General features: G+C 39.3%; 1 protein-coding gene across 1 annotated transcript in view; it reads right to left on the bottom strand.

The window, feature by feature from the left end:
- The window catches only part of sacm1la (SAC1 like phosphatidylinositide phosphatase a), a 37,219-nt gene extending 11,619 nt beyond the window's left edge, over window positions 1-25,600 (bottom strand). The window contains exons 1-12 of the mRNA XM_076754394.1: window positions 25,489-25,600; window positions 16,775-16,872; window positions 11,517-11,591; window positions 11,289-11,416; window positions 5,346-5,495; window positions 3,078-3,137; window positions 2,939-2,972; window positions 2,706-2,807; window positions 2,407-2,492; window positions 2,146-2,232; window positions 1,986-2,054; window positions 1,817-1,896 (exon numbers count right to left, since the gene is read on the bottom strand). Of these exons, the coding sequence (XP_076610509.1) occupies window positions 1,817-1,896; window positions 1,986-2,054; window positions 2,146-2,232; window positions 2,407-2,492; window positions 2,706-2,807; window positions 2,939-2,972; window positions 3,078-3,137; window positions 5,346-5,495; window positions 11,289-11,416; window positions 11,517-11,591; window positions 16,775-16,872; window positions 25,489-25,517 (998 nt within the window). The 5' untranslated portion in view covers window positions 25,518-25,600. The remainder of the gene's footprint in view (window positions 1-1,816; window positions 1,897-1,985; window positions 2,055-2,145; window positions 2,233-2,406; window positions 2,493-2,705; window positions 2,808-2,938; window positions 2,973-3,077; window positions 3,138-5,345; window positions 5,496-11,288; window positions 11,417-11,516; window positions 11,592-16,774; window positions 16,873-25,488) is intronic.
- Window positions 25,601-26,812: the final 1,212 nt, after the last annotated feature.

The following is a 26,812-nucleotide window of genomic DNA, read 5'->3' on the forward strand; positions in this document are numbered from 1 at the left end:
GTTTGCCTCTTTTGGTCTGAACGCACAGTTACTCCTGCTACTGTCTGTGGTGAGAATGTCTGTGTGTGTGTGTGTGTGTGTGTGTGTGTGTGTGAGTGAGTGAGTGAGTGAGTGAGTGAGTGAGTGAGTGAGTGTGTGTGTGTGTGTGTGTGTGTGTGTGTGTGTGTGTGTGTGTGTGTGTGTGTATGTATGCATGTAGTTGAGGATGTGTGTTAGTACATACGGAGGGTGGGAGGGTTGGGTTTTTGGTGTTGTTCTGTTTTTATTGTTTTTAACTCTTGTAAAGCACTTTGTGTTGCATTATGTATGAAAAGTGCTATATAAATAAAGTTTGGCTTCACATACAGAGCTCTGCACAGCTCCTTCAGTAACAGCTGCTGCATCCAGTCTGTAAGAAAAAATGCTACCACAGGTCCTTCATTCCTACACCTGTCAGACTGTTTAACTCCAGCATCATGTAATGTAGCACTGTGTTGATGCTGTCTTTCTCAATTCTACATCATAAACCTACTGGGTTTTTTTATTTTTGCACTACTGATATCAGTGCTAATATATGCACACATTATTCATTACATCTTCTGCAGTTTTTAAGTTGTATATTTTTTTCTCAACTGTGCAATAGCACTATTTATTATCCATATTGGCAACAGTATTTTTTTCATAAACTGTACACATTGTGCATATACATAAACTCGTAAAATTCAATATTCTTTCTATGAAACAGTACTTCTCAAGTACAATATAACATATCACAATGGTAGTTTTTCTGATAAGAATATTGGCAATAGCATTTTTATGGGCAGTAGTATTTTAATGTCATTTACTATTTTTATAATCTGTACATACTGTACATATACATAGATGATTTTTTATTCTATATCCTGTATACCTTTTATCTTGACTCTTCTGAGCCTGTTTTTGCTTTTTTCATACTTCCAGGCTGTAACGATATAATTCCTGGTATGGGATCAATAAAGTCTTATCTTATACCTCACTTGTGGTTAACGTTCCTTAGTTAACACAGAAGTCACTGCTGGACGATCCACAATGAGCATTTGAGCATTTAGCATGTTAGCCAGATGCAGTGTGCACCTGTTGGTCATGCAACAAGGTCGGTGTGTGTTGATTAGGGTCACTCAGTGAGCTCACAGGTGGTGATTTACACCAGCGATGAATTAAGGTAGACACCAATCGCCAATTCCAAGGTGCAATCATGCTAACCTTAATCCACAGTGACATAATTCTTTATTATACTGAACTGTTGTGCTGTCCACAAACTGCTGAGCTAGGCCCAGTTGTGACTGCATCTCTCACACCCACTGACACTCAGCCATACACATTAAGATAACACATAAACATGACAACTTGGAGTGTTTTGCAGAGAGTCAGCTGAGTGCCCAGTGTCCCCTCTCTAGACTTGCAGCACTCTGGAGCTCTGGCCTGTGGTCAAATACTCATCAGCAACTTTGTCTCTGCTGCAGCTGCTGATTTGGCTACTTTCTTTTGTTTCATGCCCATACAGTTTACAATGACCTTTTCATGTGACTATGGTTTTTACTCTCCAATGAATTCAACTTGAAATGTAGCTAGTATGACACTTACACTATACATAGATGCTCATACTTGAAAATAATACTTGATATAAATCATCCTTAGGTAAAAATATTGGTTTTCAAAAATAATGCTCCTGCTGCAAGTTTACACAGAATTTACAATAATAGGTTACTACAACACTTGTAAATGCACTGAATGACACCATAAGTGACTATAAACTCAGTGGACATAAAAACTGGAGGAGGCATGGAGTGACACTTACTTGAGCATACCACTGTTCATGCCAGACACCATCTTGGCAAAGGCTTGTTCTAGTGGCTTCTCTGAGCCCTTCTGATTCACCTGGAAAAACAAAACAAAAACTGGCTTCTTAAGTATTTGCTTATATTTGGTCTTAAAATAATAATGAATAAAGGTAAAGGGGTCCTCACCAGATTCAGAATAGTTTGCTTCCCGTAGATGAGAATCTGAGAGTCAAAATGCCTCTGGAAACCATCCATCTTTAAAAAGTTTTGAACTGGTTAGCATCAGATTTTCATACCCATCACTATTTTAAAAGCTACACAGAAACATGAAAATGCCTGCTCTTACGTGATTGGTGGTTTTGCTGATAATAGGTTTAGGTTTGTATTTGAGGTTGGGCCTCTGACTCCAGTAAAAGGGCATGGAGCCTCGTGTCTGGGGATCAAAAAAGGTTTGTCTTCAAAGGCAATTTCTGAAATTTTCTACTTCTCAAACCTATCCGTTTTAACATCTCAACTAAAGGTTGCACAAAAAGATGCAGAAAAAGCCAGTTACAAATGTGCCACAATTCAAACAGTCTTTATAAGTATGAGTGGGCCTAATACTTGCCTGGACAAATGAAGCCTTTGCTCCCTCATACAGGACTAACTGCTCAGTCTCCACAAAGTTAGCAGCATGGCCTTCAGAGTCAATGCCTGCGTGGACAGCAGAACAAAAAACATCCATGATAAGTTAGTAGTGTCAGTAGTGAGGTAGACAATATTACCTTCTGCTGTGGGTGATTAGAGCAAGAGAAGCTGATCTGTATTGGCCATCAGGTCCTTTGCTCTCCACAAGATTTAACTCCACAATGCTTGGTGCATTTCAACAAAGACAACGCTTCAGTGTCATGCTTAAGGGGGTTTTACCTCTAACATAGTATCTAACACCGGCCCGGAAGCAGCTTCTTCTGGAAATGAGGATCCACTCAAATATCTTCCCATTTATACGACATGGCTTCATGATGATGACTAGACCACGATGGTGAAGGAAAGGCTTTGCTCAGGAACTTATCTCATCTACAGTGTGCTTTAGGTAAGATAAAATGCTCCAAGTTTCATTAGAAATTTTGAAAACACTCGACATTCAGTGAAAAGGATACATCCATGGACAACAGGAAGTGCAAACTTATGAAGCTATGTGGAAAGAGTGAAATTCTAATTAAATATTCCGAGTACAAAAACACACACTACCATGACTGAAAAACAAATGAACCATGAGATAACAGTTATATGTGTTACCTCTGGCTGTGAAGCCAGTTCTCTTAGGAGGTTCCCGTTCCACACAAACCTCTGATCTGCCTAGAAACAAGAAGCAACATGATTGACTGAGTAAGATATCAACACATTATTTGTCTATCACAGAAACAAAAGCATACAGTAACACTTCATGATAATAATCATTTTTAAGTCATTAGTTTATTATAATTAAAAACTATTTAGCGATGAAGAATGAGGGGGATGGGGTTACATTTGCATATTTGAAATATTTGAAACAATATGTAAAAGAATACTATTTCCAGTGGGTCATTTCTGTTTTCATACTATTGGTAGTAGGTTACTTCTTATTTCAAATTTTAACTCTTGCACTCTTATTGACCACACACCGGCTAGCTAGTGTAACTTTAAATCATGCATTAAGTTGAGTAATCACAGCCCATGAAGCCACAAAAGTTGTAAAATGTAAAAGCAGTAAAATTAAGACAAACTCTAGGCATGCCTCAGCATGCCTGGCCTTTTAAAAAAGCAAAGCAGCTTCAGTTTGCCATGATTAGAAAAAACCTCTATCCACAGGTGGTTGGGAGAACACTGTCCCTCTCCCTACCACGGATAGAGGACCACCGTCCATCTTGAAAAAATGAGTTAGAGACTATCCGCCACAGGTAGAAATGATACGGCCTTGGCCCCCAGAAAAAAAAATCTTGTGGTGGCACAGCTGCATCTGGTGGGTTTTAAAAAGGGATGGGTTGTGGTTTCTCAGTTTTTGAGAATGCTAAGTCAGCAGTTTTGGAGTATACAATGAGCTGTAAAAGTTCAGAAAAGTGGTAGAGTAGAGCATAGAGAGAGTGCAGCCTATTTTTTGAAACCTTCATGAAGACACCAATAATAGAGCCAGAAGTTTTTGAACTTAACGTTGGCCACACAGAGAGAGAAATGTGCAGTCAATATAAATAAGTTGTGGCCCAACAGTGCAGCATATTATTTATAAGAATGGCAAAGTATGCTATAGTCAGTTATACACAAACAATCCGAGTCAGTGATTTGTACAGAACAAAGTCACTAAAATGGTGACATCATGACAGTTGCATCAGCACCACGAACAGCACTGCACATCAAACAAGCAGGACTATGACAACATGCGGCTCAGGGGATATTTTATTCTACTGTCTCACATATTTTTTGCTTGATATTGACAAACATACACTGAAAAAGATCCAATAATTTCAACTACCTAAAAGTTGGAAGACAATTCACCAGAACAACTTCCACAAAAATAATACGATTAAAATAACTGTGGCTTACTTACTACACCTCTGGCTGGGCCTAATAAAGAAGTATCATGAAGGAAATCTCAGTAAACTCTAGTCTTTCTACTCTGTCTTGCATTTCTCCTCAGATCCTTCCAAAAGCATGCAGATTTAAATGAGTTTTTAAGGGGTCTGATTTGGTGGGCCACATCGGAAAACTATCCAGGACTACCTGTTTGGGTTCATTCAGCCAAGGTAATTTGAAATTACACTGCTTAATTCTCCAAGATGAGTTCAGTGAAGGATTGGGAAAAGACGCACAATTGGCATCCAGTCCTGAGGTAGCTGCTGGTGGCTGAAACAGTGTTCCAGGCCCCAGTATTGGTGGTGAAGGGGAAGGGAAAGGACAAATGCCACAGTGGTGGCTGTACTTGTCCCTGTTGCAGCTGATAGCTTGGTGGTAAGGTCAACACAAGTTCCTGTTACAATTTTGGAATCTACAAAACTGCTAGCAGTAGTTGGTTCTTATACTGTGGCTGCAACTGCTGAGTGACCATCCTTATTAGATGAGCTTTTCTTGTTGCCAACCCACCAACCCAAATACAATTGCATATACTTAAATCAAGCTAGCCAGAAACTTGCTGAGTGAAGCTCCACACTGACTTACAAAACAAAAAAACCACACCAAAATTCCCCCGCAAAACTCAGGAGGTTGATGTTTTAATAGTTCTTGGACAACAATGAAACTCTTTCTAGCAGAGGAATAATACATCAAGCAAGCACAATATTTGTTAGCAGCTTAAATTCATTGTTGGTTTGGGTCTGCGAATGGGGATTTGCTCACAGTAAGGAAAATACACAGTATCTCCGTAACCCTAACTTTTGACGTAATCCTGATAATCTGTAGAGTTTTTGACCATATGCCACAATAGCAGGGGGAATGTGATACAACCATACAAGCACTTCAGTTTTAGGGTTTATTTTGGCATTGACACAAAATACTTGAATGCACTTCTGTATTACAGTTTATTACATGTCTCACCCTCTCCAGCAGACTCATTTCCTTGAAGTCAGGGCTGGTGTTGGCCAGCCGCTGCAGAGTGTGTGTCAGGTCATAGTCAGTGCAGAAGTAGAAGCCGTCTGTAGTCAGCACATTGTTAATCATGGACAGGAAAGTCTTGTTCTCCTGAGACTAGAGGGGGGAAAGAGAGGGAAATAGACATAGTTTTCAGGAAAACTCATGACAATGTACTTTGCAGAGTATGGGGACCTGCATCACTCATATGTTCTGGTAATGTATGTGATAGGGATGCACCTACAAACTTTTGCTATCTTAATACCTCAGCTCTACCTTGTATCTGCTGATATCGAGTACCAATCTGATACCAGCTCTCTCTTTTACTCACACTTACAATCTGTATACCTCACTGCATGGACCATATTTGCAAGGCAACATGAAGCACAGGATTGCTGTGTCACAATGAACTGATTAATTATTGGTAAAATAATAGAGTCAAAAGAGTTAGACTGGCAATGAAGCTTCCACCACCAGGGCTTAAATTGCCCCTATCAAACATGTTTTATGACAAACTTGACAAATTATTTAGTTGATTCATTTGGAATGACAGGAAAACCTGAGGGCAACTCAGGCTATTTTATCTGCCTTAGTATTATATGGCTGTCCAACTGACCTCAGCACCATATTATTTCTGTACAAAGGCACCCCTAACCTGGTTACACAAGGAGCAAGAGTCAATTCCAGATGTTCCACTAACTTTGTATCTGTACTCAATGGATGCTGACACATTGATGAAATGTACAAAAATTCCTTTTGCTAAAAATACAATTTCAGTTTGGCATTCTGCACGCAAATATATACTGTAGGTGACATGCCTGTACTGTCTCAATTTACACCTACTTGGGGTAACAAACACCTGGTAAAGAGGGGATGGGAGGATTTAGGTCATGGAATAGAAAAGGTACTCAGAAAATGGGGCATTTTTATGAAAATTAAGTTTTAATTTCTTTTGATCAATTATGTCAAACATATCAAATACAGAAATAACTCCTCTTCAACTATTTACAGTTGAAAAGTTACGTGTCATACATATTTTGTATACCACCTTCATCAAAACTTGAGAAATAACACTTGTGAAGTCAGAAGGGAATGGCCGTGTATCTAAATAATACAGCAAACTGATTGCATATAGTGCTGAATTAACACCAGATAAGACATTGACAAGACAGATTCGAATGATGCTTGTTTAAAAGCACAAAAAACAACAATAAATACAAGGTTTAAATTATGTAAATATAAGTGGTTAATGAAAATGTACATAACTCCTGCCAAGTATCATAAATATTCTCCTAATGTTCCAGATATCTGTAACAAATGTTTGGATGAGAAAGGTACCCTGTTTCACTCTCTATGGCACATATGTCAAACTCATGTTGGCACATCAATAAAAGGCCCGCGAGCGCGAGTCCCTGCCCCACTTGTTCATCAGCAGCCTGATGGAACTCGCTACCTGTGGTCAACTTTCAGCTACCCTCTCCCCGAAAAATGGCTGAACGGAAGGTGGACGTTGAAAACAAGGGTTTTCAAGGCAGGTGGGAGGCAGAGTATGAGTTCGCGGATATGAAGGACAAAGCTGTTTGTCTTCTGCGAGGAGACAGTGTGACTGTCATGAAAGAATATAACGTAAGAAGATACTATGAAAAAAAACACTGTGAAAGGTAAATTACTCTGGAAAAGCTGCATAAAGAGCCAGAAGAAATGAATGCAACTGATTTTTCTTGTATTTAATGTTTAATGTTGTTGTTTATAGATAAAAACGGTCTTATAAGCTGTGTTAGTTCCAGGTTCAAGGATCTGGTTTAGACTAGTGCACATCAGAGAGCAGCACACTCAGGTTCAACATAATGTTGACTTTTTGCACTCTTTGGGCATTTTGGCTTTTGTTTGAAGGAAATTATTTTTTGGCTGTTGTTGGCCTGTGGGAAAATGTTTTCATTTGAAATTTCTATGGAAAGCTGCAGATAAAGCCATAAGAAATGAATGCAACTGATTTTTCATTTATTTAATGATTAATGTTGTTTTATAGGCAGTAACTTATAGGCTGTGTTTGTTCCAGGTTCAATATGTGCAATATGGTCATTTCTATCAGTTTTCAATAAACATTGAACAGTCCGGCCCTCGACTTGGAACAATTTTTTTTTTTAATTTTGGCCCACTGTGTATTTGAGTTTGACACCCCTGCTCTATGGGATTGTCCAAAGATCCAAAATTTCTGGAGGGATGTTATAAAATGTTTGTCAGAGATGTTTAATACCAAAACCCCTTTAAATTTCACACTCTGTGTGCTTGGAACATATCTGAAGGACACTGAATACAATCAAAACAGACTAAACTTCTGGACTTCAGACTTCTTCAACACAGGAAAGCTACTGAATTATGTTGAAAGAGAATGGATGGGGGCTTCCAAGATGAGCTGAGTGGATGTGTGCTGGCCTGCTCTACTACCCTGTTGGCTAAATCCTTTCTTAAATCACATCTGAGCCAGCGAAATACCCCCAATTTTGTTAGTTCAGCTCAGGGCAATGCCTCTGTCACAAAGGAAATTTAACCAGGGCCGAAGTAAAACTCTTCAGTCAAAACTTGCAAACTTTGCATCACCCAGCACTAGCAACAAAGCTAAGACTGGCAGCCAAGCTATGGACACCGGCGAGGCTAATGCTAGCTCGACTCCAGAGGACACGATGTTGGATATAAATAACGCCACAACTGCGGAGCAGTCCAATCCTACGTCGGGTACCATTTTGGAAGCTATTAACAACATGAAAACCAAATTTTCCATCAGGTTTGATGGCGTTTTGGCTGCTATTGAAAACGTGAGGCAAGACATCACGGACTGTGCAGAGCACGTTACGGAGGTAGAAACGAGAATCTCGGCGGCTGAGGACAGGGTCACCTCCCTTCAAACCAAAGTACAAGTCCTAAAAAATAATAATAAAGACCTGGAGGGAAAAATTCTGGATCTGGAGACAAGATCAAGGCGCTCTAATTTGAGGCTTGTCGAACTACCAGAGGGAGCGGAGGGTGTGGACACGTGCGCCTTTCTGGAGAGCTGGTTACCAAACACACTGGAGCTGGCAACGTCGCACACAAATTTAACCTTGGAGAGGGTGCACAGAATCAGACCAAGAATACATAACAGATCTTCACCCAGAGTGCTCATAATGAAGTTTCTGAATTATAAAGATAAAGAAATGGCTGTGAGAGCCGCCAAGACGAAAAGAGAAGTACTCTATAAGAATCAGCCGGTGAGGTTTTACCAGGACATGGCAGCAGATGTTCACAAGAAACAGAAGGACTTCGCAAGGCGAGACGGCAACTCCGGTCAATGGGACTCCGGTACAGCATCATTCCTCCGGCCCGGCTGATTGAAATCTAAATTACTGACTCCACTTTTAGAAATGTTTACAGAGTCCTTTCAAAATGGAATCCTGCCATCCACTTTAAGAGGAGCTTTAATCACCTTGATTCCGAAAGCAGGAAAGCCAAATAATAAATGTGAAAAGCCTACTAAATGCAGATTTAAAAATACTCTGTAAGATTTTGGCAAGAAGGATTGAAGGAATAATACCAAAGATAATTGGGGGAGATCAGAACCGTTTTATTCATGGCCGACAAGGATTTCATAATGTTAGGAGACTTTTGAATGTTATGCATAATCAAAAGGGAGCACCAGACACTGCCCTACTGTCATTGGATGCTGAAAAGGCCTTTGACAGAGTCAAATGGACCTATCTGTTTGAAATTCTAGCACATTTTGGCCTGGGGGAGACTTTTTGTAAATGGATTAGATTACTTTACAAGGAATCATATGCAGAAATTTAACAAATTTAACAAATGATAATATTTATAATAATATTTCAAAAACTATCAAAATAAATCAGGGGTGTAGACAAGGGGACCCTTTGTCCCCATTGCTGTTTATCATGGCTATTGAACCATTTGCAATTGCTGTAAGATCACATGATAATATTTCAGGTATAACTATAGGAGAGCGGGAGCAACGTCTGGCTGCGGATGACGCAATTATTTTTCTCAAAAATACAAACACATCTATCCCTGCCCTGTTAGACCTGATTAGGGAATTTGGTAAGATTTCAGGCTATAAGATTAATAAATCTAAAACGTCAATAATGCTGTTAAACCACAAAGAAAGGGAAAACCCACCTACAGTAGCTGCACAATTTAAAGTTGCCGATTGCTTCACTTATTTAGGCATTCAAACTGTACCAATGCTCAATAATTTTTAATTTACATTTACATGTACTCAGCTAATATTAAGAAATTTAAAAAGAACACAAAAAACCCGATGGTTAGAAACATGATTAGTGTGTGGCACCAGGTTAGAAGATACCTTAAAGAAAAAGACTGTCTTTCCCTTTTCAGTCCGATATGGGAAACAAGTCTTTCCCCCCAGGAAGAAGAGATGGAGGATTAAAATCTGGGCTGACCAGGGGCTACAAAAAATAGGAGACATTTACAACCCAGACAGTAAACATCTGATATCCTTCGAAGAAATCATTGTCAAATACAATGTAGTATGTAGCCAGTTCTTCAAATACTTACAACTGCGAAACTTCATTAGAACACAACAAAACCAATCATTATCCAGCCCAGCATTGTCTACAATAGAAGAAATAATGGTAAAGGACTGCCATGGGAGGGGCTTGATCTCCAAAAAATATAATCTTCTGGTGGATGAATCTCCAGAAATGTCAGTAAAAAGGGTGGCGGCAGGGAGAGTAGATTTGCAGGAAAACATCAGTAATGAGGAGTGGAAGAGAGCCTGTGCCAAGGCCCAGTCTCAAACGGTTAATACTCGCCTTAAACTAAAACTGTAGCCCACCTGGATGAGATGTATAGTAGTGGATACAGAACAATTTTGCATTGATCCAGTCCTCAACAAACAATTGTCTGACATATTTGTTGTTATTATTTATTTATTTTTGTTAATATTATTTTAAGTTATTTTGTTTATTATTTTACTAATTTATTTTACATGTATGTTTGTATATATGTGAACTTGTTGGGGGGTAGGATATTGTTATGTTTTAGGGTGTGCTGTATATGTTCAGAGGTGTTTGCTCTGCACAGTGTGTGATTGTTAAACAGTGTTAAAATAAATAAAGATATTGTTGGAAAGAGTATGGATACTTCAGATTGTATCATTCTGAAAGGACTGATGTACACTGCTCAGAGCAAGGAAAAAGACTTTATTAAGTTCTGGGAACCATATGTGAACATCATGAAAGGTGGAAAGTAGGTGTAGGCTTTACCTAAAATTCATTTTATTTGTATCCAATCTGATATCAGAGCAAATTGGGTGACTCTGTGTGTGTGTGTGTGTGTGTGTGTGTGTGTGTGTGTGTGTGTGTGTGTCTGTGTGTGTGTGTGTGTGTGTGTGTGTATCTGTGTCTGTGTCTGTGGAAAGTGCGAATTTCTGTTCTCAAACTGTTTCTTTGATGGGATGCTACAACATAAGAAACATATTGTGGCAAACAAACAGTAGGCGCTCCAGTCAGGTGCCATTACACCACTGCAGAACACTGCAGGGCTCAACAAGATGAAGTCATTAAAACAGCAGCAGGCAAACTGTATACAGTATGTAATTTGTTTCAAAAATTCATTTAAAAGTTACAGTCTCCTCATTGCTCCACACAAATCTGATGTTTTCATGTGCCAACATTTTTCCATCTCTTTCAAGTGGAGTGGAAGCTTCAGTGGATGTTTAAGTCTGTTTCCCTTGCATTTTGTTGCATTTTACTTTTATTGATGCACAAACTTTTCCGCCTCAGCCAAGTGTAAAAACTTGGCCATGATTTTCTATTATTTCTGAATTTTCAGGGTTTCCACTCAGGTTTTTTATGCACAATTTGAAAATGTCTACTTTGAGTGAATGGCCTTGCTGACCTGGATCTCTGAGAGATGCAGCACTGTCTTCTTGTAAGAGATCACATCAAAATCCACAGCCTTCCACACAGCATGGCCAAGGAGGCTGCCCACATTCTTCTTCCTAGTGATGACGATCAGGTACATCCCTGTATGGTGTTTTAAGTCACAACTGCTTAATTGTACAGGCTTCAGAAACATGCTCAACAGAGCACTGACAACACAGTCCTGTTTCACCATGGTGCCTACCTGCTACCAGGCGAATGGTTCCCATGATGCCACATATAGGCCTGGTGACTGCTGAGGGAGGGACATCTTTTTTAACTGTGAAAGCACAAAAAGAGTAAAAAATAAATAAATAAAAAATGTTAGTTTATAAAATGTATAATAACTTTCTCTTTAATCTCGATTCTCAGCATCCTCCAAACTGCTTTAACCATTAAATGTCAGGCAGATGGATAAGTCAAAAATGTTCATCTTGATATTGATTAATTGATTATATGTTTCAAAACAGGTTTGAAAATGAATCAAGCTGCATGACAACAAAACTGAATAACAGGATCTGCTGAAAGATTGTGTCTTATTCTGGGATCAGACTACAAGAATCTTACCTGATTTTTAGACGATTTTGTCATGGCCAACCAATTACCAGCATCATGGTTGATCGTGAACAGCAAACTGGTGTCTATACTGCTGTAGTATGACATGCTAAACAACCTGCCAGGCAGTATTTGGGATGCCCCACGACACCTCGACAAAAAAGACTAGTATGTCAGAATTGTTTTGTCTTGACACGCCTAGTGTGACATCCCCTATAACATGTTCCTGAGCGTTTACTAATCAGGTGTTCTCTGCAAAGTTCAGTCAGGTAACCATGGCGAAGAGGAGGAGGATGAGGAAGAGGTATGCTGAGGTTGCTGCTTTCAGGTGGGACAACAAGAGAGGAAAAGTTCATTGAGCTGTGGCAACAATACCCCTGCCTAGCTGATGTTTCCTCGAGTAGGTACCATGATCGAGTAAAAAAAGACAAATATTGGCAAGTGAAGGAACTGTAGGGGTGATGTGGTTCAGGGAGAGTGAGTGTGTGGTGAGCAAACAGGGTCTCGATCAGAGGACGTCAATGGCAAGGAGTGGAGTGATGGAATTAGGCAAGGGAGAAGGCAGGTTTCGATGCAACACCAGTGGCTTTAATTTATCTTTGCTTTGATCTTTGATGTTATTGATTCTGTATTTGTCTTTGTCATGGCTTGTTTGTGTGTGCTGCCTCAGTAAAGAGATAAACAAAGAGATAATACAATTACAATTAAACAACGGAGTGGTCAATCAAACAAGAAACAACAAATAAGTCTATGTGTGAATATACAATTCACAGCTAAACAATCAAATGGTCAAGCAACAAACACACTTCTTACATGGCTCCTGGCACATGTCTGGGAGCAAAGAGATTAGGGCAGCAGAGCCACCACAAAAGGCATACAAATGAAACAATCAAAATGATGGATTGACCACTCACATTAACTTTGAAGACACACACAAATCAGGATACATGGATATACTGGAGTGCTGGCAGGGAGTGCAAAGGATGAATGGCAGGGTGAGCAAACAATTTATAGTCTCCGTCCCCTTACCCAGCAGGTAAGGTGGGCATGGTCAGGTGGCAGGTATCCTTTGGGTTCACTCTGGCAGATTCACCATATTTGGAAAGAAAATGAAGTGAGAGACCACGTGGTCCAGGGAGTCTTTTCAGCGAGAAATAGCGGAAGCACTTCATCAGCCCAGCAAGTAGCTTGCTATACTGACAAAACATTATCCCTGATCCTAATTGCAGGAATATGTTTATCATTACTAATAGGGTGTTTGCAGTCATGTGTTAAATTCAGACGGAGGGCTGGAAGTGAAAACTGCAATGGATGAGATGAAGGAAAGTTCTTACTGGGCAAGTTTAGATGAAATTATGAGAGAAAGGTACAAACAGAAAATCAGAACATATGTTGAATACTATGTTAATACTGATTTAACAAGTGTTAGTGGTGTTGCTTGTAGCTACTACTTTAAATTTATCACCACAGATTTAAAAAAAATAGCTAACAACATTTCCACTATTAGCTGACTTGGCTCCACCCGACTGCAGACAGTTAACAGGGCATTTTTTTCTGGTGTTTTTCAGTTAATTTCTTGGATTTTTCATCCTTGTGAACAACATTTGGTACTCAATAAAAGCTCCTTGTGGTTTCTTGGTTTGATCGATCTGAACAACCGTAAACTAAGCAAATCATAGGCATTTTGACTGTGTGTTATCATGCTTCCTATCTAGAAAATCCCCTCTGGCCCTCCATCTGCAGTTCACGCCACAACAAAAGATTGACTGCAAACAACCTATTCCGTATCAAACGTTAAAGTTGTCTGTTAGATGCAGCCAACACAGCCAAGCCTGCACTTGTACCTGTTGCAATTATTATCCACATGCTACACAGTAGATGTATAAACAGTGACCGAACGGGCTGAAGTTAACACCACCTCTTGCATTTGCTTTAAATGTTATAGGGCATCCACAGCCATTTTTTTTTCCTTTTTTCCGTAGAAAAGACGGCCAGCATCACACACTAAGCTTCTGACAGTTTCAGTGTTTGCTCTACATTCATTTAGGAGTGGCAGGCCGCCATTCCTAAATCCTAGCCGCCACTCAAATTTCTTTTTTTTTATTTCTTTTTTTTTTTTTAATTGTCGCAACGCCACATGTCTCCACCTTCACTGCAGAGTCCGACATTAATTACTCACAAGAGCGTGGCCTTGAAAGTGACATCACGTCAAATACCCAGGCACCAGGTCAGAGAGTCAGAGGAGTGTCGTCTTGGAAAATAAGCCAGTGACTTACCAGAGAAAAGGTAGACTTAATAGCTTAAGATAACTCATAGTAGATTTTACAAGTTAAATAGACATTCGCAAAATATTGATGGCCAGCTAATGTTACATAACATATTGGTAGCTTAGGTTAATTGGGCCTGGTGCCAACTCAGTTTTGCTAGCGTGAGTTAACTAATTGATAGCATTAAGCTAATATCTACACGCCATGTCGTTGTCATTTGTTTAGTCTTGCTAGTCACCCGACCAAGGCATGGCAAGAGTTTATGTAAGTGTGATTGTTAGATCTGACACGGTGATCATCATCAAAGACAAAAAAATCGTGTAGTCTGATCCCAGCATTAAACAAATAACTATTGAAGAATTACCAGCAGCACTCATCGTGTCACAAAGACAGGATAAGGTAGAATGACAGGGTGTTGTAGAGTATAATGTGGACATATCCGAAAAGCATTGGCGAAAGCTTTGATTGGACAGTCGTCCTAATGTATGTATGTATGGATACTGACATGTCACACATAATGCATTTTTTTTTGCATAGTCCAGTTCCGTTGATGATCAATCTACAAGCATTAACTTTGTTTGGTTTTACACTATCAGTACAGGAATTGACATTACTGGGGCTCAGCATGTCCCATCAATATGTTTCTTATATCCCTGGAGCACTGACACTCTACTCTGTCCCATTTAATCAAATATTTACTGTATGTTAAAAACCTGTGAACATACAGGAAAAAACCTTCTTCAAATGTTAAACTGTTTAGTTGGGGTACAAATTGACCAAAAAAGCTTTAGTGTTTGAGATACCTCCGCCGAAACAGAACATTGCACAACAATATTTTTCCAGACCTTTCATATGTCTAGTTTTTGAAATGGATGGTTATCTAAAAATATTTTACGGCAACATAAGTCTATTTGGTCGATGTGTGGATCCTCCACAAAACTGAAAATAGTGAAAATTTAGACTTCTGCAAAAGGAACAGCATCTGCCTTATCACATGTATCTCTGGAAACAATTATCAGAATGTCACCAAATCCACCTCAAGCGTGGATGACACTTACATCCTTGTGTTGCTCTTGTATTATGCAAGTTGCAGCAAATTTGGCTCAGCTTCAGTCATAAAGCACAAAGGCTGTCCTGGCAAAGAGAAGGTTGTGCCAATCAATACAATCTGCAAAAAGCTGGGGAAAGCATTGTGACAGTGCTTTCCAGCTTGTCATGCACTTACAAGCTGGGATACGACATGCAGCTTTTTCAAAATAGGAAAAACACCTGCTTTAACAGTCACTTTGGTCTAAGAACAAATTTTGAGGAGTTATTGTCTGTAGACATCACACACATTTTGTATGGCCAGAAGAACAAGAACAAAGGCGATCAGCATCCCTCTATAGCTGTGTCCCAATTCAGCGGCTGCATCCTTCGGAGGACCCAGCCTACGCGGTCTCCGGAGGCAATGGCTTCGGAGGCTCCTCCTTCGGCCACATCAACTATCGGTAAATGGGACGGTCTAGCCTTCGGAGCATTTCCTGATTGTGTCACGATGTCATAACTTCTTCCCTCCTAACCCGGGAGAAACACACATACGGGGTGCAGAGATGCGCCCGTATAGCTCCTATCACTTGTAAGAGGAGCGAAATGTAGCCTATTATACAACTTACGAGAACAAAGTCACCTGATGTGAATATCTTCACAGTTACAATAAGATCTTAGTTGACATCCAAGCTTGTAACATTTGTACGTGAAGGGTTTTAATAAGGCTAACAGTTAACTGAGCTCCTCATATCAACAGGTCGCCATTGTTAATAAAAACAATCGGTGCGCAAAGCATCTTGGGATATGGGAGGCCGCGAAGGATAGTAGCGATGCATCCTCCGAATACAGGGAAAAGGATAACGCATTTGTCGGCTGCATTTGGAGGAGCCTTCGAATTTGGACGAATTAGGACGCCTTCGTACAGCGTTACGATGTAATCGGCCTTCAAATCCACCCGCTGAATTGGGACACAGCTTATATGTCCTGTACATACAGTGTAATTGACAATAAAGCTGACTTTTATACCAATCTGGGTGAGATGAGTAATGTACTGGCATCCACCTCAGACATGCCTGCCTCTCAACTGCCCCAACTGAAGATTATTTTAGGCAGCATGTACTAAGAGCCACTGGTGTTTGGTACCACAGCCATCACAAAAAACAACAACAACAACAACAATGCAGTCAAAATGTGGTGACATCTGCTAATTATTTCCGGAGATACATTTGATAAGGCAGAAGGTGTACCTTTTCGGAAAACCAAAATTTTCACTATTTTTGGTTTTGGGGAGGATCCAAACATCAACCAAATAAACTAAATTTGCAGTAAAATATTTCAGACACCCATCTCAACTTTTAGGGCCTTAGTTCCTCTACTAGTTATAGAACATTCAGTACCATTCATGTGGCAATTGATGGCTAGCTGCAAGGTCATTTTATTTTTATTTTTCTGATGCATGCCTAGCTGATACATGTAGAGATTGAAAATAAGCCTGGAGTTCACAGGTGGTGAGAGCTGAAATGCATCTATGAGGGTCTGAAACGCATCTCAAACTATTTCATCTTTGTAGTGTCCGTCATGCACAGCTGTTAAACTTTCAAAGACTTTCTACCTGTGAGGGTCATCTCATTTGAGACCCTGTCGATTGCCAGCACAGCATCAGCCCCTTCATCACAGGCCTCAATGAAGAACTTCTCTGGGGTTGTGTGCCTGGGCAAGAACAAGGGAGATGGTAGGTTAGCTCAGTTTTTCATCCAGGGTTAAAGTTACAACTTTGAAATGTTTAGTCAGGTTCATCAAACATCCCAAAGTGTTACAGATAAGGCCTTGGGATGCTAATGTTCTCCTTCAAAACAAAGGTCAACTGCTAGTGTGGCAGCACCAAAGAGAGCAAGAGGTCAAATGATGTAAGGCACATTCATCACTCTGCTTTGCAATACAAAGTTTCACCACTTAAAAGCTTACCTGTTCTCTTGATAAATTCACTATGTACTTTTCCACCACACTAATTCAATCAGTACAACAGTCATGCCAAAGTCAGCACTCCGCTGAAAACACTTTGTCCTTTTAAAAGAAATACTGTCTTCATTCATTACTTGTTATCACCTCCACTTAGATGTTTTTTAATCACTTTTAAGATGCAATGACACTCAACACTTCCTGCACAGATGTTTCGCAATTAAAATCCTTGAAAGCAGCTTAATATCATAATCTCTCGCTTTCCTGGTAGACCTTTAATTTGAAAAATCTGTAGGGTTGTGTTTTACTTGCAGTAATTTAACAACATTAGAAAGTCCAGGCATGAGTGTGACATGTATTGATGAAATCAATATTGTGAAAGTGTATGTTAATGCTTAATTTATCACATGATGCATTACAGTAGAGGTAATTCCACCCCTCTTAACATTTTTTGTGCGATTACAAGCACCTAGAAGTTTATCATCATGTCCATGTAGCAGAACTGGTCTGTAACTGACCCTCTTCTAACCTCTTTGCATTGCTCAGGAGAAGTGTAGTGATAAAACAATCAGACTTTTAAGAGTTATTGACCATCTGGAAGGTTCACAGAAGGTGCGAACCCAGGCAGAGACAGGATGTCTGGTTGAGAGACCTCTCATCACACTCTTTCAGGGCAACAAGAGTCACTGACAACACTTTTACTTCTAATTTACATCTGGTCAAGACGTTCCCATGGAGGTGCTAACTCTTTCTTGATAGCCCATGGGAGTTGAGGACAATAAAACTGCCTGGATGAACGAATGCCATGTCTCAAAGGAATCTTCAAACCAGATAATGTTGATGGGTTGTAAATTGAACATTCCTGAAGCAAACTGTTCTGTATGTCTGTGTGTCTTTTGCTTAACCTACCGAATTAACCAAATCTCAATGTTTGATTTAACTGTAGATGTAATTACAGTGCTAAGCTCATGATCAGTACAATAACAACGCTTTCCTGGTTTTTCTAACTTACAGAATGACGAAACTGTGAATTAAACTATTTCAAAGGTTTTCTCTGAGTTTCTACCATTTAACCATACCGCTATCTAGAGGTTCATAGCAATTAGGTTGAATGCGCTTAGCGGATACATTTATTAATAAGTAACCGTAATAGCGATAATCATTTCGGCAAATATAGTCTGCCCTTCTTTATTCCTTCATCATGTTAAAGTAGTTATACCCTTAATCATCATGTTTGTTAGGATTAGTATTAGGAAATGTTACCATGTTCATTGTTTAATGTTGTCGTTATTCATAAGAATTGTCTAACGCATGTAGCGAACGCGCATGTTGTTGTTGAAGTGCCATTAAAAAATTGATCATTTAAAATATATTCGATTGACCATAGTGAGAAGCAGATGAGTCCCTCGTATGAATCATTAATTAATTCTCGCTCTGTAGGACGAAATCACGTTGCGCGTCTGCGAACCATCCTACATGCGTGACGTCCTATTGATTAGACACGCCCTGGAGCGATGATAAAGTAGTCGCGCATCGCGGACTCCAGTTCTAGTTGTGTTTTCTTTTTGTTCTGTTAAGTTTCCTTTTCTTTCTTTCTTTAGTCTAATTTTTGTGTTAAGTTCTTTGTCTTTAGTTTTAAGTATTTTCCGCTCCGTCGTTTTCTCAGTCTTTTTGCTGCTGCTCACAACGACACAGAGCGGCCTGATTTAATTCTGCAGAAAACGCACTTTTCTAATCTTCGTGAAACTTTCATTTTTGCTCGCCACGCCAAGCCGCATAATTTCTATTTTTGTTGTTAAAGTCTAGTCACGTAATAATAACTTTGAAGACATTTTCGACCGGCCATCGAAGAGTTTCTCAATCTTATTATTAGTAATCAAAAGCCTTGCCAAACGGCCAACAACTAACTGACTGCACCGAAGACCTGTAGCCTGCTGCTGACCCGCTGGTCCGGGTTAAAGAACCATCAGAAGCCGTTCCTCGTCTGTAACCGACACCGAAGACCCTCAGCTCCCGAGACATCCCTGTCCAGCACCAGCTCTCATCAGCGGTTCGCTTGATTCGTCCTGCAGACTGCTGTACGGGCCAGAGTGACAGACAACGGCGCGGAGCCTCTTCGTGTTAGTTCGGAGCAGACCTCTACAGGAACATCGCTGACAAAGTAGGCATACCTAAGCGGTTTTGAATAAGAGTTGGTCCGTGAGGTTGAGATATTGTTAATTTGTCTAAATTCTCTAGATCGTTCATTCAACAAATTAACTTCATATTCGCGTCCCCGTTTCCCTTTAAAACCTACTTCTCACTATCGCCAAACTCATTTTACCATTCTCTTGCCATAAGTTCTTCTGTGCAGTGTTTGTGCAGTGTTTCCATATAATCTATCGTATCATTCATGATTCATATTCATTTCATTATTGTGTTTAATAAATAATCTTTTGCATACAAGTCGTTGTCAGACGGTGTCCTTTTGAGCTGAATATAAGCAATCCCTGTACTGAGAGTTCACGCCTTAGATTATCAGACTGATCTACTGTTGATTCATTCGTTCACTACATCAGCTTTAACAGATATAATATACAAAATCCTTCGTAGCTGACGAAGGTTGGTGCCCCTGGTAATATTAACGAATGTAACATTAATTTAGAGGTAATTCCCCTACATCCAAGAACTTTTTCTAGCAGCACCAGTTTTAGGGCAGTGTTCCAAGATCATTTATGGCTGCCTTAAGTTAAGACATGTTTTTAGAGGTCCAAGCAGCATCACTCTTGAAAACTCTTGTATTTGCCAATGTTATTATTATTATTATTATTATTAGTAGTAGTAGTAGTAGTAGTAGTAGTAGTAGTAGACGGTGAGTTAGCTTGCTAACTTGATAGGCTATGCTAAAAGCTAAGATTGGCAATAAGCTAGAGTATTGCTTAATTTTGTTTTGGTCCACATAATTAATTATTAAAATGAACAGGAGCATAGTAGCATCCCCTTTTTATAGCCCATTTTTTTACATCATTGCAGTGTTAGTGTTGCCATGTTGACCCTTGATAATTTGTTTATGTTGAATCAGGACCATCACTGCCATGTTGACAATGGATAATTTGGTTATGTTGATCCAGTACCATCATTGCCATGGTAATCCTGGATGAGTTGGATATAAAATGATCAAATATAGTGTGTTTTACAATGACAAAACTACTCTTTCTGTAAATAAATGCTGATGGCTTTGGCAAGAGCAATATTTTACTCAAAATATTATTTTGTTAATTAGTTATTTTGCACATAATTTCAGTTGTAAATGATTTTTTATGTGCAATGTCACATCAGATTAAATTATTAATTCTAATTAAAAATGTTACTTTTTCCTAAATTAATGTTGTTGTTTTTTTGAAACAAATGTGGATTTTTATCATTGGTTTCAGCATTTGTTTGCTTTCTTTTAAAAGTATTTTGTTAAATGACATTTAATATCTTTGAAATTTTAACATTTTCTTAACAATTTCTTTTACCTTTGATGATACAATCCTTACTTCTGAAGTAGGGGGCATTTGACTGGTCCATTTTGTGTCAAATGCCACAACAAAAGTAGGGATGCGCACAGAGTCTGATGAAGAAAATCTCAGTTAACAAAGAAAGTTAAATACTACCATTGTGATACCCATTATCTCTAAATACTGGCCTAAACAAAAAAATCAATTAGGCAGCTACAGCTGATTCAAAATGCTGCTGCACGAGTCGTTACAAACACCAGAAAAATGGACCATATTACAACAGTCCTCAGATCACTACATTGGCTTCCTGTGAATCAAAGAATAGACTTCAAAATCTTACTGTTGGTCTACAAAGCATTAAATGGTCTAGGACCGAAATATATTGTAGATTTATTAACTCCATATGAAGTATCCAGACCTCTCAGGTCATCAGGGACAGGTCTATTGTGTGTTCCCAGAATGAGAACCAAACAAAGTGAAGCAGCTTTCAGTTATTATGCTCCTCACCTGTGGAACACTCTCCCTGCACACCTGAGGTCTGCACCAACTGTCAGCTCATTTAAATCAGAGTTGAAAACATTATTATTCGCTACAGCTTTTACTTAAAGTAATCATTTTAAATGCTAGATTATTGTCTTAAACACTAAATTATTGTCTTTTACTGGCTTCCTTTAATTGTATTTTATTTTTATTTTTCTATTCTCTTCTAATCTCTTTCTTTCTTTCTTTCTTTCTTTGAAATGTATGATTTTAATGTATTTTTATGCTTCTGTAAAGCACTTTGAATTGCCTGGTGTATGAATTGTGCTATACAAATAAATTTGCCTTGCCTTGCCTTGCCTTGCCTAAATGGGGTTTTAGGTTTTGTCAAGCCACCTCATGCAAAGAAAGCTTGGCTATGTTGAATTTGCTTCGTAGCAGTGGCGACGGTGTAATAATCAAGTTTACTTTTTTTTCTTGAAATTATCTTTGAAATTTGGCTTGGCTTAGAGTCAAAATTCTTTCAGAATTTTAATCTCTCATTTCATCTGCATCATTGCTTATATGGTCTTCTGCTGTAAAAATGGCACATTTTTGCAACTTCACCACCAAACTCTATTTTCAACAGCTCAACAGAAACGATTGGGCTAATTATCCTGAAACTAAGTCTGGGTCATCTACAGACGTTGCTGATCCACAGTTTCCATGTCTTTAAGTTCAATTTTAAGCGACAATTGTTTGTTGCTTAAAAGCCAATCAAAATTGGCTTTTAAGCAATTGTAACTAATCTTGGTGCACATCCTCAGATCCTAGGTTCAAGATTATGGGCCACTAGGGGGCGGGACAAATGTGAAAAGAATGTATTTATGGACACCATTTTCACTTTGTTTTTCATTTCATCATTCAAGTGACTAATGCAGACGGCAATTGTTGAAACTGGTCCAGTATTGAAAAAGAGCATTGCAGCTTTCAGCCACGAAATGGGCATTTGTGTACCTTCAATGTACAGCATCTAAAAGTGCTTGTTTTTGCCACTGACACGCTCAGATGGTTATTCTAGGTGTCTGACAACATGATGGAAAGGATCCGTGCACAGGTAGTGGTTTGCTAGGGAGTAAGATTTTTGTTTAACCAAATAACCAAAAAACAGTAGCTAAATCAATCCCGCTAAAGCCACCAGACTCCATTTATAGAAACAGTAAGTTTATCATTGTAAAACACATTTCATTCAAACTTGACAGAAATTAAATAAAACTCACCATAACCTTCTTGGTTCGTCTTTCTACTGTTCCAACAATCTCCACCAACTCTGGTTTGGTCAAAATCAACCCTCAATTCACAGAGTTAGATGTGAAAATATTAGGAGAGGAGCGAGAGGGAGGGCAGACATCAGAGAAACAGTGGGGGAAACAGCGTGAGGAGTAAAAATATTTTCACATCTAACTTGTATTTTTACTGGGCATCCTGATTTAAATGCTACAACAGATTTTCCCAGAAAAAAATGGTTTACAAAATTATCAATGTGTAATCTCATTAAATAATCGTGATCTCAATATTGCCCAAATAAACGGGATTGTGATTTTTGCCATAATTGAGCAGCCCTACCTGGAAGCAGGGTGTTTCCATCAAGATCACGGTAAAGTGGTTATGAAAGAAAAAGGCTGTAGTTTCTGTAGGTTTTTTCTAAACATTCATATGCAGCCTGAATCCCCCCTGGCTCTGGTTCTGGTGTAGTTATGTACTTGATTGTGACATCTCCTTTGCTTGCTGGGAAAAATACTTATTACACCAAACCAACAATCATCTCAGCTTATGAAACACAATTACACTGTAGAAAGTGGTGAAATGTGGCAGAGGTGCATACTATGTACAGTAATCACAACAGCCCCTGTATAATTCCACTGGGGGATCTTCTTTCATGTTTTCCTCTTACTTTTTGTCCACCTTTGCTGTCTCTATAGTGTCAAACTCCTGAATAAAATTTAAAAAAATATTGAAAAAGTAAAAGCAAAAAGAAAATGCTGGAATGAGAAAAAACAAACACAAAGTCAATTGAAAAAAAATATTGATTATCAAACTTAAGCCTGCTATGCCAGCAGCTGTTCTATAGAGCCTGTTGATTCAGTATCTCAAATTGACCAGAAATCTTAGCAACAGCTTGAGCAACACACAGCTTTAAATTCCAGCAGAAGAAAAATGTGACCTCCTGTTAAGTTTGGAGCTCAGAATGACATATTGAAAAACTCAGCGGCTGTAGCAACACAACCACACAAACACTCTATTGTTGGGTGTCCATAATCTACATCACGCTAAACGTGTCTGTGGTACACCAACACAAAGTAAATGGAGAAGCGGACTGTTTAAGGACCACCTGACTGTGTGCATGGTTTAGCCAGTTCAGTATAAACCATGTATTAATTTACATTGCAGCTGTGCTGACCATGATCCAAAGCACACTGAAGATTTTTGGATCGGTTCTTACTACATTTCAAGAAACCACTGGTTTTCATTCATTTAAGTATAGCACAAAAAAAACAACTGAGAAAGACTGGAAACTTGCTTGAGATGGGTCCATTACAGTGAACATCATGATTTTATTGTCGTAATGTGAACTGATTAAATATCCCTGATGTAATAATAACATAGGACTGAAAATAACAAATTAGACATGATACTTGCTGGAATGAATGAAGTTTGAAAACTTCTGAAAATGCTGAGCACACCATAGCAAAGGGAGTAGAAGACAAAGGCTGCCTGGAATGCTAACAAATTGATCTAATTGTCAAATACATGAGTGCAGTAGTAATTTTAATAGCTAAAAAAAACTGTGCTTCAGAGTTGAGGCAATTCATAAATACAAAAAAAGAGCTGCTAGCACCGGACAAAGAAAAATTGTTCCAAAGTGTCTGTTTGTCAGGAATAATTCACAGAGATGAAATAAAACCTGTTGTGGAACTCAGTGGTACCAAGTGTCTGTGTGATTTGGCCTTCATGGTGGACGTTACCAAGTACATCTCAGAGCTGAACCTCAAACTCCTCCAAGCTACCCAGGTCTCTGCTTTCAGATGTGAAATCATTTAAGTGAAGTTGAGTGAATTTAAAGCTGTGGTAAGTGCAACGAAAGAGGGAACACAACAACAAACACTGACCACCGACTTGGTTCTTCTCAAGAATGACTGACCTGAACTAGGAAAACCAGACGCAAGTACCATCATCATCACTATCATCTGACATCAGACACCTCACCAAAGAGAAGGAGTTCCATCCATCTCTGAAGTTAGTGTGATATATGTGTTCAATAATTTAGTATGGCCAGTGAATCTGACAAGAAGGGGGTCAGAGCGGCCAAGTCCACCCTGATAGAATAGCTGGCCCCCTAAGTGAGCACTTCCTCCCCTCCATCGCGTATACTTTTTGCATATTTTATCTCCCTTCACAACGGTCTAAATGCGGCTTCAATGCCTTCTACACAAAGCTAACATATATCAGAGGGGGAAATATAAAATCCCATTATTAAAACCATATTGGGGCTTAGAAATGAGCCTTAAAATCTCACCATGTGTCATTTTATATCACTGTGACGAGGATATAACATGTAAAATAGTGGTATGATCCTCTAAATTCTAAAACGTGCGGTGGCTGAGGGACACTCTCCATCTTCACCGACTGAAACTGTCAAGGTAACACTGACAACAGACTGAACGGTCCAGTGGCACAGAACAGATCAGAGGACAGACCGGTAAGACTGCGTAGCTCTCACTGTCAATGGGGTGAACAGGGTGTGTCTGGAAAAGTACCGAGAGTTGTGGCGACTTTCATAACTAGTTACTGTGTAGTCGGCAATAAGCAACGTTACATTTTGCCAAATTTCAGTGTTTGGTTCACAAACAGCGTTAGTCGAACCTAAACGACTTGCGTTTCAACGAAACGTGTGTCCTAAAGCAACTATCACATTGCCACCCCTGAATGGAGCTGACAAGTTCATGATGTAAAATTGCCGACAAACCCATAAATAGCCATTTGCTTCTAGCTAGGTTCAGCGTACTAACTTTCAACATTCCTGTTCGCAGCTAACCACAAAACCCCTGGTCAAGCCGTTTTGGCGATTAAAGACATAAAAGATTTGACACCCGTAACATTAGACACCTCCTGCCAAGTCTACGTAATGGTGTTAAGATATATTCTTCATAATGAATGAGCGTGGACTGAAACTTGACTGGTTCCTGCTGTAACGTTCCCAAGCCTGTCAACGAACTTAAGCCGCTGTCATCAAACTGGACGTTGCTTTTGAACTCCAGCTCCTGTTTTACCTCAGTCACGATCTTGGCCTCTTGTTTACCTTTTATCAGACTTGGAAAGGAGAAGGGGGATTAAAAACACGATTAACTACAGTCTATTTACTTACAAATTGTATCTCTCGTAGGCGGTCGCCATCTTCGTTCCGTCAATCTGACCTCAGTGACGACAGCAGTGACGGTGCAGGCACACCGCACGCGATCAATTCGTATGAACTCGCGTTCACCATTCCCGCCGGAAGACTATGGCAAGCCCAAACTGCAAAAGATCACTGGTATTTTCACACGATTTTCAAGTAAAACGTCGTTTTTCACGCCATTTCATTTGTTATAAACGCCGCTACTTTTGGCGCTCTAGTGACAGCGCACAAATAAAGTACATTGAAACGCCGCATTTTACGCCGTCAAAAACACTGCTTTCACTGCGTTTTTCTTTATGTAATGAGCGTTTCAATCTGTTTCGCATAACCAGTAAGTTCTTGAAACCAGTTCGAGAAGAGAAAAGACAGATCAAAGCAACCATTAATGAAAAGTGCCTGCCATTGTTAGGCCGTAGATCTCTGAATTGTACAGTATTCTAGTTTCAGGGGATTAAGTATTAATTTTCTTGAGAATATCATTACCTTGCCTGCCTTCATTTCCTCGTAAAATAACCTGCATTAATCACTGCAGTGTGAATACAAGTGTTATTAGGTTGTCTGTTGCTGCAATTGGTGGGCACTTAGGCTATAGATAACTGATTGTCTTTATTCATCATAAGATATTTATGAATTGTACCGTTCACAGAGGGTCAAATATTGATTTGCCTGAGAATATAGTCAGCTTACCTTGTCGTTACAATTATTTGTATTAATCTTTTTGTGTTGACATAACTGCACTTGGTGTCCCTGATGGTACTTGGGGCCAAATGCTCTTGCAATGTCTTATCTAGTGATAAGTCCAAGTGTAGACTTTACCATCAGGAGGTCAAGGCTCAAAACTCATGTATGTTGTTGTGACTTTTTTTCCCCCCCTACTGCTCTACAAACATGATTTTTCTCCAGCTGAGCTCAAATCAATCTTCTTCTTTTTTTTTTTTTTACCTTTTCAGTCACTTCCAATATTTTTCATACTTGCTAGGTGTAGTTTCAAAATTCATCTGTGCCTATAGTTCCCTACCAGTAATACAATCAGGCAACACCCAACCTCTAATGTGACAATCTGCCAAATCCAATGAACATGCCATTCTGCAGCACGGGTTATTATGCTATTGGCTATGTACGACTCCATGTACGTAACACTGACAGAGTATCTTATGCAACCTATTGTGAGTACAGCTGCACCTTTAATTTTACCCACTGCTTGGCAACAGCTGTGTGTTCTCCAGTTTTTTAAGATAGTAGAATGTGTTCAGCCTTCAGTAATGAAGTGGGGAACAACATCTAACTGTATCTA

The sequence above is a fragment of the Chaetodon auriga genome, chromosome 17 (assembly GCF_051107435.1).
Source record: "Chaetodon auriga isolate fChaAug3 chromosome 17, fChaAug3.hap1, whole genome shotgun sequence".
Lineage (NCBI taxonomy): Eukaryota > Metazoa > Chordata > Actinopteri > Chaetodontiformes > Chaetodontidae > Chaetodon > Chaetodon auriga.